The sequence below is a fragment of the Sturnus vulgaris genome, chromosome 1 (assembly GCF_052056855.1).
Source record: "Sturnus vulgaris isolate bStuVul1 chromosome 1, bStuVul1.hap1, whole genome shotgun sequence".
In the NCBI taxonomy this organism is placed as follows: Eukaryota; Metazoa; Chordata; class Aves; order Passeriformes; family Sturnidae; genus Sturnus; species Sturnus vulgaris.
Window position 1 is genome coordinate 709,042 of NC_142243.1, and position 13,294 is coordinate 722,335.

General features: G+C 68.8%; 1 protein-coding gene across 1 annotated transcript; it reads right to left on the bottom strand.

Annotated features, from left to right (window-relative positions):
• Nucleotides 1-308: 308 nt before the first annotated feature.
• Nucleotides 309-8,389, bottom strand: NOS3 (nitric oxide synthase 3). Its single transcript, XM_014890405.2, has 23 exons — nt 8,245-8,389; nt 7,797-7,888; nt 7,585-7,726; nt 7,211-7,350; nt 6,642-6,816; nt 6,124-6,225; nt 5,816-6,010; nt 5,578-5,651; nt 5,338-5,482; nt 5,094-5,198; nt 4,893-4,960; nt 4,700-4,816; nt 4,266-4,440; nt 4,023-4,152; nt 3,525-3,603; nt 2,982-3,169; nt 2,506-2,684; nt 2,058-2,268; nt 1,693-1,780; nt 1,370-1,491; nt 978-1,126; nt 527-721; nt 309-456 (listed from the first exon to the last, which is right to left on the bottom strand). The coding sequence occupies exons 2-23, from the start codon at nt 7,850-7,852 to the stop codon at nt 337-339; spliced, it is 2,955 nt and encodes a 984-aa protein (XP_014745891.2). The 5' UTR covers nt 7,853-7,888; nt 8,245-8,389; the 3' UTR covers nt 309-336.
• Between the last annotated feature and the right edge of the window lie 4,905 nt (nt 8,390-13,294).

Sequence of the window (13,294 nt, forward strand, 5' to 3'; positions counted from 1 at the left end):
TGGCAGGGGGTGCACTGACCTGCAGCCACACAGGTGGGAGCCACAGGACCATGGCCATGGCCCCCTCCCACCATTTCCACCCTTCAGAGCCACAGGACCCTGCCTGTGTCCTTTTGCGCCCCATTTCCCACCCCGGGTGTCTGGAGCATGGCCAGGTGACCCCAGAGGTGCCACAAAGCCCGTCTGTCCCTGTGCCACCTCCCACGTCCCCAGTGCCACCGCGGGAGCCGAAGTGTCAGGCCGGGGATATCAAAACTAAACCTTTACTGGGGGTGGCGGGACGGGGGGCACAGCCGCAGGGACCCCCGTGTCCCCCTGTCCCTCGTGTCCCCGCGCTCAGGGCGGGCCCGGCGGGCGCCGCTCCTGCAGGGAGAAGGACTGGCTGCGGATGCGCAGGGCCACCTCCTGCGTGCGGAACGTCAGCCCGAAGATGTCCTCGTGGTAGCGGTTCTTGTCCTGCGGGACAGCGGTCAGCCCCGGGTCCCCACAGGTGTCCCCCGTGGTGTTCCCGTGTCCCAGCCCTTACCCTCAGCTCGCTGATGACGTCCCCCGCCTGCCCCAGTGTCATGTCGCCTTCCTGGGCCAGGATGTGCTGCACGGTCTGCAGCACCTCGGTGGCCATGGTGACGTCCCCGCACACGTACATGTGGCCGCCGTGCTGGCAGAGCACCTGGTGCACCTCGGCCGCCAGCTGTGCCCGCAGCACGTCCTGCACGTACGTCTGGGGACACACAGGGACCATGGCATCCTGCACCCACCCCACCTGTCCCCAGCTCCCCATCCCCACCCTGATCCTTAATGTGCTGTCCCTGTTCTTGTCTGTGTCCCCAACCCCAGCCTGTGGCTTAGCATCCCCCACCAATCCCTGTCCCTTCCATTTCCATCCTCACCTTGTCCTGGTCCCCACCACACCTCCCTCCCTGTCTCCATCCCCCTCCTCAGTCACCACCCCCATCCCAGCCCTGTCCCCGTCTCACCTTGGGGGTCCCGGGCTCACGGGAGAAGGCCGTGAGCACCTGGCTGAGAGCACCCTGCTCCCGCGCCTGCTCCATCTCCTCACGGTAAATGTGGTCCAGGGCGGACGAGCGGCACCCGAACACCAGCACCATGGGGCCCAGGGGGCCACCTGCAGGGGGACAGTGTCCTCGTGTCCCCTCACCCCGTGTCCCTACAGCCCCGCTCACCCCTGTCCCCACATCCCCCCCATCCCCATGTGCCCCACGCCCCTGCATCCCTCCCATCCCCGGGTCCCTGTCCCCGTCCCCACCTGTCCCCCCATCTCCATGTCACTGTTTCTCCATCCCCTTCTCCCTGGCCCCAGCCCCTGTCCCTGTCCCCAGCCCCGTGTCCGCATGTCCCCCTGTCCCACCTCCGGCGCTCAGCAGCTGCAGCCGGTGCTGCCAGAAGCTGCGGAAGGGCGCGACTCCGGTGCCGGGGCCCACGAGGATGCAGGGGGTGTCGGGGGCGGGCGGCAGCCGGAACGAGGGGGCCCTGCAGCAGCCGGGGGTCACTTGGGGGGACCTTGAGCCCGGCCCCGGGTGGGGATGTGGGGAAATGGGGTGGGGGTAGGCAGGGGACATGTAGGGGAACGGTTGAGGAGGACAGGCAGGGCTGGCAGGCAGAGGGACAGGGATGGCAGACGGGGACAGGGCGGGCAGGCAGGGGACACACGCGGCAGGAGTGATCCCTTACCCCCGGATGAAGGCTGGCACCGTGTCCCCCGGCTGCAGCCGCGCCAGCCACGTGGAGCAGACGCCGTAGTGGAGGGGACCCTGTCCGTCTGTGGGGACCAGAGGGGGCCGGTGGGGCCGCGGCGGGTGGCACTCCCAAAGGCAGCCCCTCACAGAGCCCCCGCAAAGGCTGAGGACTCCTCTGTGCCCGGGCAGGGCTGGCGGATGGGGGCACCTGAAGGTGCTCTGGGCACACTGGAGATTTTCGGGAAGCTCTGGAGAGGAGCTGGAGGTGCCCTGGGGCCCCCGAAGATGCCCTGGAGGTGCCGCACCGCTCCCGTCCCCCTCCCCGTCCCCGTCCCCTTCCCCGTGCCCATCCCCGCTCACTCTCGCTGTGGTAGGTGACGACGGCCACGGTGAGGTGGATCTCGCCCGGGTGGGCGCCGGGCGCGGAGCTGATGGAGTAGTAGCGGGGCTGGAGCAGAGGGAGCTGGGAGAGCAGCAGCGCGGCCGGCAGAGCCACGGACGGGAACTCGACCAACACCTCCGGCAGCGTCGGGCAGCGGAACCACTTCCACTCCTCGTACAGCCGCGCGTCCTGCGGCCACAAGGCTGGGACACCGGGGACCCCCCACTCGGCCCCGGGGACCCCCAGAGCCTGGCACCAGACCGAGGGGACCAGCAGCCAGCTCGGGGTGGGGGGCAGCATCCCGGTATCCAGACGGCGAGGTAACTGGCATCCCAGCAGCCCAGAATGCCAGCCAGCGAGGGGGAGGCATCACCCCAGTGTCCCACCCCCCCCAGCCCCTCTCCAGGTGATCCCCCACCCCCTCACCTGCGCCAGGCGCTGGAGCCGCTCCCGCTCCGCGGGGTCCTGCGCCAGCGAGCTCAGGAGCTGCAGGAACTGCGGGGTCGGGGGGGTCGCCACGTCCAGGTAGAAGGTGAGAGCCTGGGCCAGGGTGCAGGGGGGCAGCCGGGGCTGCAGCACCCAGCGGGGCCCGGGGCTGGACCCGCCTGGGGAGGGGAGGGATTGTGGTGCTTTGTTCTGTCCTGTATCCTTCCCAAGGCCCTTCCTCTTTTCCTTCTTCCTCTTCCTCAGCCCCTTCCCATTCCTTTCCCCTGCCCTAATTTCTTCTCTTTCCCCTCCTCCTTCTCTTCCCAAGCCTCAGCCCCTCCCCATTTTCTCTCGGTCCGTAGCGGCGGGACCCCCTCCAGTACCGGCGGGGTTCCCCGGTTCCCCCCAACCCCCCCGTGTCCCCCCGAACCGGCGGGGTTCCCCGGTTCCCCCCAACCCCCCGTGCCCCCCCGTACCGGCGGGATCCCACTCGCGGCTCTCCATCGCCAGGGGCTGCTCGGGGGGGGGCGGGTCCTCCACACGCTCCAGGACCCCCCGCACCAGCTCCTCGCGGTTGGCGGGGAACACGCCCAGGTGGTCCCCGGGCAGGTGTCGCAGCCCGGCCTGATCCGCACAGCTCAGCCGCACCAGCAGCGTCTGCCGGCTGGGGGCAGGGGGGTCAGGGGGTTCTGAGGGGCCAGGGGGGGTCAGGGGGGCTGGGGGCTCCCCTGGTGCGGGAGGGGCAATGGTGAGAGGGGCCTGGAATGACCGGAGTGGGGAGGGGTCAGTGGGGTGAGGGGGGGGTCAGTGGGGTGAATAGGAGGGGTCAGTGGGGTGAATAGGAGGGGTCAGTGGGGTGAATGGGGGGTCAGTGGGGGACGAGGAGGGGTAGGCACGGGATGGGGGCACTGGGGACGAAGCAGTCCCGGGGGTCCCGGCAGTGGGGGGATCCCGGGGTGCCGGGAGTGGAGGGGGACGGGACATGCCGAGGTGGGGATTCCTGTGCGGGGGGGTCTCACCTGGACTCCTCACTTTGCAGGTTCTCCACAGACAGCACCGAGCAGGGGAACACCTGGCGCTTGTGCAGCTGGGACAGTCCTGCGGGGCGCGGGGGGGGTCATGGGGGAACTGGGGGACACGGGGGGTTGGGGACACATAGGGGGACACGAGGGGACACAGGGACGCGTATAGGGCTGGGGACATGGTGGGCTGAGGGGTCATAGGGGGACCGGGGGGACTGGGTGGTCATGAGGGGCTGGGGAGGAGCAGGGATTTGGGGGGACATGGAGGGGCAGAAGGCTGGGGGGGACCCAAAGGGTCCTTGGGAGGTCATGAGGGCGCTGGGGGAGTCCCGGGGGGCTGGGAATGGCCCCCAAAGCTGTGGGGTGTGAGGGGATTCCCACAGGATGCTCGGGGGGTGCTATGGGGTGTCCCGGGGTGTCGGTGACAGGTGGGGGGGTGACACGAGGGACTCGGGGGGTGCCGCAGGTTTCGGGGGGTCCCGGAGGAGTCGGTACCGGCCAGAGTCTCGGTGGCCTGGGGCTGTGGCACCAGCCGGTGCCGCTGGCGCTTCCAGCCCTGGGGCGGGGCGAACAGCTCCTCGGCCCCCCCTGCCCCGTCCCCCACGCAGAACGTCTCGCAGGCAGCCTGGGGGTACAGGGGGCGGTGGGTGCCAGGCGGGGGGGCCTGTGAGTGCCCCCCAACCCTGGTACCTGGAAGAGCAGGTGTGCCCAGGGCTCCTGAGGCCCCGGCCCCTGTACCTGGAACACCTGGCGTGCCCAGGTGCGGAACGACTCCTCCTGGGCGCACAGCTCGTCACCCTCGCCCAGGGGCAGCACCCGCTCGCCCCCCAGCTCCTCCAGCCGCGTGTCCACGGCCCGCGCGAAGGCACAGAAGTGGGGGTACGCCCGGGACCCCAACCCGAACACCGCGAACCTGGGGGGAGAATGGGGGGTGAGGGTCCCCAGGGATGTGGGGGTGTGCCCTGAACACCGCCAGCCTGGGTGGGGATGCACTGAGGGGGACCCCCAGAGTCGGAGGGGTCAGGGCAGGGCAGGGCAGGCGGGGCTGGAGCTGCCAGTGCCGATGTGAACCCCTCCATGGGACATCCCAAATCCCAGCAGGGCAGCGTGCCCAGGCAAGGACCCCATCCCGTGCCCATCCCGTGCCCATCCCGTGCCCATCCCCTCGGTACCGCAGGGCTCCCAAGGTCCCTGCACTGTCTGTGTTGCTCAGCTGCCGCCGCTTCTTCTTCCAGGAGGACACGAGCTGGTCGGACTGGGAGACGCTGTTGAACCGCAGCTTGTAGCTCCTGGGGGCGTGAGGGGCGTCAGGGGGGATCCTGGCCCGGCCCAGCAGGGACCCCCCAGGACCCCCGAGGTGCTCACATGGGCGGCTCCGCCTGGGAGGTGCCGGTGTACGGCGATGTCATCTCCATCAGTGCCTTGGAGAAGCTCTGCGAGGGGAGGAGTGTCACCCCCACATCCCATCCCATCTCCAACCTCAACCCCATCCCAATCCCATCCCTGTCCTAATCCTAATCCCAATCCCAATCTTAATCCTAATACCAATCCCCATCCCATCCCTACCTCAGCACATTCTGGAGGGTCCCCATTCCCAAATGTGCTGGTGACCACCAAGACCAGGGTCTCGTGCTCCAGGGCCACCACATCGTACTCATCCATGCACAGCACCTTCAGGAATTCCAGGATTAGGGTTCCTCCACGGAACTGCAGTGGGCACCTCCCCTCACCCAAACCCCACCTTGGCCTTTGGCCCCAGGGGGAGGTGGGTGGGGGGAGCTGCCCCAGTTCTCCCCTTTTCCCTCCAAACCTTGGGATCAAAGGCCCTGCGGAAGAGCTGGCACAGGTTCCAGGCGTACGTCCGTGATTTCCCGGTCTCCGTGGCATAGAGGATGGTGGCCTTGACCCGTCGCGCCATCACGTGTCCCATGAGCTTGGCCGAGATCTTGACAGCGCTGTGGGATCCCCAGGGCCACCGTGGGATCAGCATGGGATTCCCAGGGGACCCCAGAACTCCCAGGAGACCCCCAGGATCATGGGGTTCACCTACTTGGCCACTTCCTTGAAGGTCTTTCTCCGGGTGACAGTGGTGCCTTTGGACACGTAAACCTTCCAGGCGTCCGGCTGGGGGGAAAGGGGGGCGGTTGTGGGGCAGAGGGGACATGGGGGGGTTAGTTGTGAGGCCGGGGGGGTTTGGGGTCTGTGGGATTATGGGGCAGAGGGGTTGGGGAGCAGGGTGGGCTGGCTGTGGGGGGTTTGGGAGAGGGGCTGTGGGGCAGGGGTCCCACCTGGTAGCGGAAGGTGGGGCTCAGGTGGTAATTCACCATCTCCTGGTGGAACACGGGTGTGAGGCTGCCCGAGAGGGGGGGCACGATCCAGGCCCAGTCTGCGGGACACCCGCCCCGCGCCCGCCCCTCTGCCGCCAGGTGCTTCATGAAGGACTCGGTGGCTGCGTGGTGGTCCACGATGGTCACCTGGGCCACCTGCGGCGACAGGGGGGCAATGGAAACTCGGGCTACCTGTGGAGATGCTGGGCGCAGGGATGTGGGGGTTCCCGTGACCCAGCAGTTTGGGGGTCCCGCCCCGGGGGTCCCACCTGGAAGCTGTGCAGCACGGCCACGTTCACCTCCACAGCCGCCCGGTCCTTCCAGAGGGAAGAGCTGGTTCCTGTGTCCAGCCCCATGCGCTGGGCCACCTCCTGCGGGGGTCAGCAGGGCAAGAGTGGTCAGGGGGGTCAGCCAGGGGGTCCCTGAGGGGTCCCGGAGGGGGTCCTAGTGGTGTCCTGTTCGGGGTACCAGAGGGGTCCCAGGGGGATTCTGGGGGAGGTCCCGGGAGTGATCCAGGGATGGTCCTGGTGGGGGCTCTGATGAGGGTCCCTGGATGGGCCTGAAGGGGGTCCCAGGGTGCTCCCAGTGGGGGTCCTGGGGTTCCAGGGGGGCCCAGTGTGGGTCCCAAGGGAAATCTTGGGGAGTACAGGGAGCTCTCAGGAGGAATCCTGGGGGGACCCCAGTGCCGTCCCGGGGGTGTCCCAGTGCAGTCCCAGGGGTCCCTGTGCCGTCCCGGGGGTGTCCCTGTGCAGTCCCGGGGGTGTCCCGGTGCAGGCCGGGGGCTCACGGGCAGCACGTCGTAGCGGTGGCGGTCGCAGAGGTTCCGGGAGCCGATCTCGGTGCCCATGTACCACCCGTTGAACGGCGCCGCGGGGAACTCGAGCCCGCCGATCTCCAGCAGCAGGTTGGCCACGGCGGGCAGAGCGTGCCAGCGCAGCCCCAGCTCCGAGAACCACTCCAGCCTGGGGGGTACCGGGGGGCTGTGGCTGCACCCTCACAGACCCACACCGGCCCCGCAGACCCGCACCGTGGGTACCCAGCTCCACCCCAGCTGCAACCCAGTATCCACCCAGGGAGGGCCAGGACACCGACAGCTCCGTCAGGGACAGGATCAGCACCCGGTGCTCCAGAACCCAGCCCAGAAGAGGATCAGCAGCCCGGTATTCCAGCCCGGGAAGGAGCCAGCATTCCAGTGTCCGTCAGGGATGAGGTCAGACCCGCGTCTGCTCTGTGTCCCCCGTGGGGCCCCCAACCTCCATCCTCGTCTCCACCCCTTCTCCAAACCCTCCCCAGGAGTGGCCCCTGGGACTCCAGCCCAGGCCACTGGGACAGTCGCGGGGTCAGAGCCGCACTCACGTGGGGTGGTGCAGCGGCACCTCCAGGACCAGCTCCGGGGGCAGTGGGAAGAGCTCGGGGGACTCGTCGGGGCTCTGCAGCAGCAGCGGCAGCACGTCGAACCGCCCCCCCCCGGGGGTCCAGCCGTGCTGGATGCAGAGCTGGGGGGGGGACAGCGTCAGGGGGGGCCTCCAGGAGGTGTTTGGGGGCGCAGAGATTGGGGGGAGATGGAGGGGATAGAGAGAAGATGGAGAGAGGGATGGAGGGAGAAGGAAGAGAGATGAAGTGGGAATGGAGGGCGGCATGGAGAGAAGGTTGAGAGGGGGATGGAGAGGAAATAGAGGAGCGATGGGGAGGTGGTGAGGGGGGGTCTGGGGGCGCAGGGGTCCCCCCACCTCAGTGATGTCCACATTGGCAGGGTCGCCCCGCACGGAGCCGTCGGGCTGCCGGTACCCCGCGTAGCGGATCAGCTGCGGGTTCCAGATGCGGAAATCGCCGCGCCCCGGAGCCCGCGGGGGGAAGATGGTGATGGCGGACCTGAGGGGGAGGGAGAGCTGTCAGGACACCCTGCGGCCGCGGGGTCAGGGGCAGCCGGGGAGATTCTCACCGGATGTTGCCGCGGTTGGTGGCGAACTGGATGTGGGAGCAGAGGAGGCTGAACATTTCCCCCAGCCCCGCGCAGTCCCGGGCATCAAACACCTGCGGGGGGGACAGGGTGGGTGTGGGGACCCCTTCGGGGCAGGTGCGGGGAGAGTCCCCGGGGGAAATTGCAGCCAGGAGGTCCTTTGGAACAGGGGTCCCCATGGGGCGGGGGTGGTTTGGGGTCTTTGCTGGGGCGGGGGTCCCCGTGCAACAGGTGCACGGCAGGGTCTGTGTGAGGTGGGGGTCACCACACGACACGGTAGGAGGATCCCCATGGTGTGGGGGTGGCCATGGGGGTGTTGGTTCCTGTGGGGTGAGTTGGGGTGCCTTTGGTGTCCCCAGGAGTCTGAGGTCACCATGTGTTGGTGTCCCCGTGGGTGTGGTGGGTGAGGGTCCCGCGGGTGGGGTCGCACCTGCAGCTTGTTCCACTGGATGCGGCCGACGCAGCGCGCCGCGTTCCGCCACGCCTGCTTGGCACCGAACGTCAGCTCGGGCTCCCGGAGCCGGTACGAGCCCGAGGCCGCGATGTCCGCGGCCACCTCCCGCAGCCGCTGCGTGTGGGCCGGGGAGTTCTCCCTGCAGGGACACCCTCAGCACCCACAGACAGCGAGACCAACACCCACCGCCCCCTGACACCCGCACCTTCGGAGGTAGGGGAGCAATCAGCGACAGGGGTGCTCTGGGGCCGGGATGGGGGATATGGGATGTCCCAGGGCAGGGATGGGGGATATGGGGTGTCCCAGGGCAGGGATGGGGGATATGGGATGTCCCAGGGCGGGGATGGGGGATATGGGGTGTCCCAGGGCAGGGATGGGATATGGGGTGTCCCAGGGCAGGGATGGGGGATATGGGGTGTCCCAGGGCAGGGATGGGGGATATGGGGTGTCCCAGGGCAGGGATGGGGATATGGGATGTCCCAGGGCAGGGATGGGGATATGGGATATCCCAGGGCATGTCTGGAGCTACAGGGGTACCGTGGCGTGCAGATGGGGATGTGGGGTACTCTGGGCAGGGATGGGGGTACTTTTCGACAGGGATGGGGCTATGGGGTGCCCGGGGCAGGGCTGTGGGTGCTCCGGGGCCGCGGGGTGCCCGTGCCCGCTGTGGGGGTGCCCGTGTCTGTTGTGAGGGTGCCCTCCGCGCTCACCGCCGCAGGGACACGTAGTACTGGGTGATGAAGTCCCGGGCCAGCTCCAGCAGCTCCTCGGGCGCTCGCGTCCCCTCGGGGGTCGGGGCGGGCAGCGGCCGCGGCAGCACCAGCGAGCCCAGGCAGCGCTGCCCCGAGCAGGGCACCTCCTGGTGGGGGGCGTCAGGTGAGCTCCCCGTCCCTGGATCCCCTTCCACACTCTGCCCCGCCCATGTCTGTCACCCTGGCACCCCACAAACCTGCACCCCTAGCCCTGCCCCCTGACTTTGCCTCTCCATCTGCCTCCCAACCTTGCAGCCCCCCCAATCCTGACCTCCAACCTGCACCCCCAGTCCTCTGCCGCTCTCCCTGCATCCCCCCGCCTTTTCAGCCTTCAGCCCCACACCCCACTCCGGTGCCCCCATCCCCGTGCCCCCCAGCCGCTCCCCGTGCCCCCGCACCTGCCCCGCGGTGGCACAGAGCGTGTCGTAGCTGATGCTCCCCGTCTCCCAGTTCTTCAGGCGGGCGAAGCGGGGCGGCTCCGCCGGAGAAGAGGGCACCGGGCTGGGGGGTGACACGGGGCACCCCTGAGACCTGACCGGGCACGAGGAGGGCCAGCCCAGGGTCTCGGGGGGCTTGGGGAGAAACGCAGGCCCTCCCCGCGGCTCTGACAGAGGGACCCCTCAGGTGCGGGGCCCTGTCCGAGGGGATGCGACAGGAGGGGGGGAGCGCTGGGTGTCTGTGGTGGGCACACTGAGGGGAGTCCGGGGACTTCCCCAACATCTGGTGCTGCTGGAGGCGGGGGGGGTCCAGAGCCCTCGGATCAGCTTCGTGGGGATGGGTCGTGGCAGGGAAGGGAGGGCCAGGGAATGGGGAGGCTCAGAGGATGGGGGTGCCTGGGGGTGGGGGCAGAGGTTGGGGGGACTGAGCTGGGGGGATCAGGGGATGCAGGGATCAGGGGACGGGGGAACAGGAGATGGGGGGCTGAGCTGGGAAGTCAGGGAATGGGAGATTAGGATATAGGGGGCTGCGTTGGAGGGGTCAGGAGTTGAAGGGTCAGAGGATGGAGGGGGCGCGGGGCGTTCCTGGCCCTCGTGTGAGTGAACAATGGCCATGAGTCAGACCGGGCTCCGGGCCACCGCGGGGGGAGGACACGCCCCCGTCCCATGCCCATCCCCTCCGAGCCCCCATCCGACCCCGAGTGTGGGGTCCCCACGGGACCCCATACACCCCTCCCCATATGTCCCGCCATGTACCCCCAGACCCGATTCGCCCCAGGGCAACCCAGTGGGTCCTACGGGCTGCTGGGGCCACGCCGTGGGACAGGAGACACTGTCCCTACTCCACGGGCAGTGCGCACACGGCTCTGCTGCCGGTGGGCTCCGTGCTCTGAGCCAGTGCCCCACGCGAGCCACCCTGTCACCCGCGGGGACACCTGCACGGCGGGGACACCTGCACGGAGGGGACACCTCCGTCTCCGGTGGACTCCGGCCATGTGCGAACGTCCCCGCGAGGGAGGAGGGGGTCCCCGACGAGGCTCGGAGCTGGGGCAGGTGAGTGCCGGTGCCCCGGTGCCCCGTCCATCCTTTCCACCCCATTCCTCCCCATCCCACCCCCTCCGTCCCACCTGGGCACCCACCTGGGGGGCTCGGTGACAGCGGTGGAGGCCGCGGTGACAGGGGGGTCCTCGGGCGCGGGGCCGCGCGGGCGCGAGCAGAGGCCGAGGCCGGGGCAGGCGCGGGGGGCTCCGGGCAGGACCCCCGGCAGGTTCCCCATCGCGGCCCCACTGAGCCGGGAGCGGCCGCTTCCCGCTTCCTACAGCCCGGGGAAATGGTGACGAGGCCGCGACGCCCCCGCCCCGCGCACAATGGGCACCGCCACCTCCGCCGTCACCGCCACTGCCACCTCCACTGCCACCGCCACGCGGCGTGGGACACACCGCGGACCCCTCCGGGGGCATCAAACCCAGTCTGACCCCCGGCCCCCTGGCATGTGGCCATGGGGAGGGGGCGATGGCACCCAGAGAGGGGGACACGGCACTCATGGCCCTTGGGGGGATTTGAGAACACAGATAACACCCGGGTGGGACACAGCTCTGAGGGAACGTGGCACTGGGAGGAGGATATGTGGCACTGGGGGGGGGGAGGATATGTGGCACTGGGGGGGGCATGTATGGCACTGGGGGGCATGTATGGCACCCAGAGGGGAGACACAGCACTGAAGAGGACACGGCACCCACGGGCGGCATGGAACTGGGGAGATACGCGTGGCACCGGAGGAACGTGCACATGGCAGCGGGGCGGGCATGGCACCCTGGGGACACAGCGATGGCACCCAGAGCGAGGACACAACACTCACGGGGGACACACAGCACTTGGGGGGCTGCGGTGGTGGCAGGGACCCCCATCCCGGCCACGGGACACTGTGCCTCCCCCACATTTGCACGGGGCGATCGGGGGGTTCCCGGGCAGCCCCCAGCCCCCCGGCCGTGGGGCGGATGTCCGGCGGGACCCCCCCATTTCCCGCTGCTTCCACCCAGTTCCGGCCATTGACGCGCTGGGCGCTGCCGGGGACCCCCAGGTCAGCACCCCTGGGGGGAGCTGTGCAGGGGGGAGTGCACCCCACGACCCTCCCGGGGGGCACCCTGCGCGGGGGTGGGGGGGGTTCACCCCAGCTGTGGGCGGGGAGGGTCCTACGGTGACCCCGGCGTGGGGCGGGGGTCGCGGGGCTGGGGCGGGGGTGGTTTTGGGATGCGGGGGGTGGCGGGGGGTGGCGGGGGGTGGCGGGGGGTGCGGGGTCCCTCGGGTCCCAGTGGGTGAGTCCCTCCGGAGGTTCGAGGGGGGGCTCAGGCCGCGGCTCACGCAGCGACGGGAAACCGCGCCCGGTGCCGGCCCGGCGGTTCCTTCCTGCGCGGGGGAGCGGGGCGGGGGCAACCGGGAGGCGCGGGGCACGACCGGGGCATCGCACGGGCGGCAGAGCCGGGGCAGGGGCGCCGCAGGGACCCCCGGGGGGACACGGACTGGGGTTCTATCACCCCGTCTCGGGGCATCCCGGGTTGCCACCCCCTCCCCGGGATGTTCCCCGCCCCCACGCGCCGTGGGGCGGGACAGGCCTGTCTGTCACGACAGAGAGCCCACCCGATTGTCTGCCCTGCCGGGGGGCGGGGCCCTGAGCCCCCTCTCAGCTCCCCCCGCTCCACAGCCCCTGCAAATCCACAGCCTCCCCTATTCCATGGCCTCCTCCAGCCCCACAGCCCCCCGCCCCGCAGCTCCCCGTACCCCACAGCCCCCCGCCGGCTCGGCTGAGCTCCGGTTCCTCTGCTCTCCGTTCACATTGGGTCGGATCTGGGCGATCCAGTCAGTCTAGTCCATCCGTTTGTGTCCGTTCAGTCCATTTGGGTCCGGTCGGTCCGTTTGGGGCCCACTCGATCCATTCAGGTCCATTCGCGCCCGTTTGGGTCCCGTCGGGTTCATCCGTGGCCGTTCAAAGCCGCTTGGAGCTGGTAGGTCCGGTCGGTCTGGTCGGGACTGGTCGGGACTGGTCGGGTCCGGTTGGCAGAGCCGGTCCGGTCACACCAGTTGGTTCAGTCGGTCCATTCGGGGCCGTTCAGGTCCGGTTGGTCCATTCGGGTCCGGTCACCCCGGTCGGTGCCTGCGGTCGCGGCCCCGGGGCCGGTGCCATTTTCAGCACCTGGGACAGAGACCGGGATCATCTAGGCTCGGGACTGAGACTGGGACTGGACTGGAACGGCGCTCAGCTGGCCCTGGGACTTGGGCTCTGACCAGGACTGACACCAGGACTGGAAGAGAACTGGGACCGGATTAGGCTGGTGTGGGACTGGGATCGGCGCTGGGGCCAGAACCACAACTGAGATTTGGTTTAGTCTGGACTGGGACAGCGCTGAGATCCTGACTGGACTGGGACTGGTTTTTGATTGCAACTGAGACCAGGACTGGACCAGATATGTACTGGGAGTGGATTGGGATGGCACTGGACTGTGAAGGAACTGGACTGGTCTGGAAGCGGACTAGGACTGCAGTTTGAACTGGTACTAAGACTTGGACTGGATTGGACTGCACTGGAAATGGGATTTCGACTGGATGGAGACTGATACTGGGACCAGACTGGATTGGGACAGGATTGGAAAAAGGACTGGGATTAGGATCTAACTGGGACTGTGACCAGACTGGGATTGAGACTGGGACCACAACTGGACCGGATAGGGTCTAGATGAGCTCTAGTCTGGGCTGAGATTGGGACTAGACATGACTGGAAACGGGACAGGAACTAGAACTACAACAGAGAGTAGGATTAGAATTGGATAGAGATTGAGATTA

Excerpts from the sequence above, each read along its gene's own strand:
- NOS3 (XM_014890405.2), bottom strand. The coding sequence starts at position 7,852 with ATGTTCAGCCTCCTCTGCTCCCACATCCAGTTCGCCACCAACCGCGGC. Across the intron at positions 6,226-6,641 it reads ACCGCTACGACGTGCTGCCC|GAGGTGGCCCAGCGCATGGG; the intron begins GTGAGCCCCCGG and ends TGACCCCCGCAG. Across the intron at positions 3,604-4,022 it reads GGCCACCGAGACTCTGGCCG|GACTGTCCCAGCTGCACAAG; the intron begins GTACCGACTCCT and ends CGCGCCCCGCAG.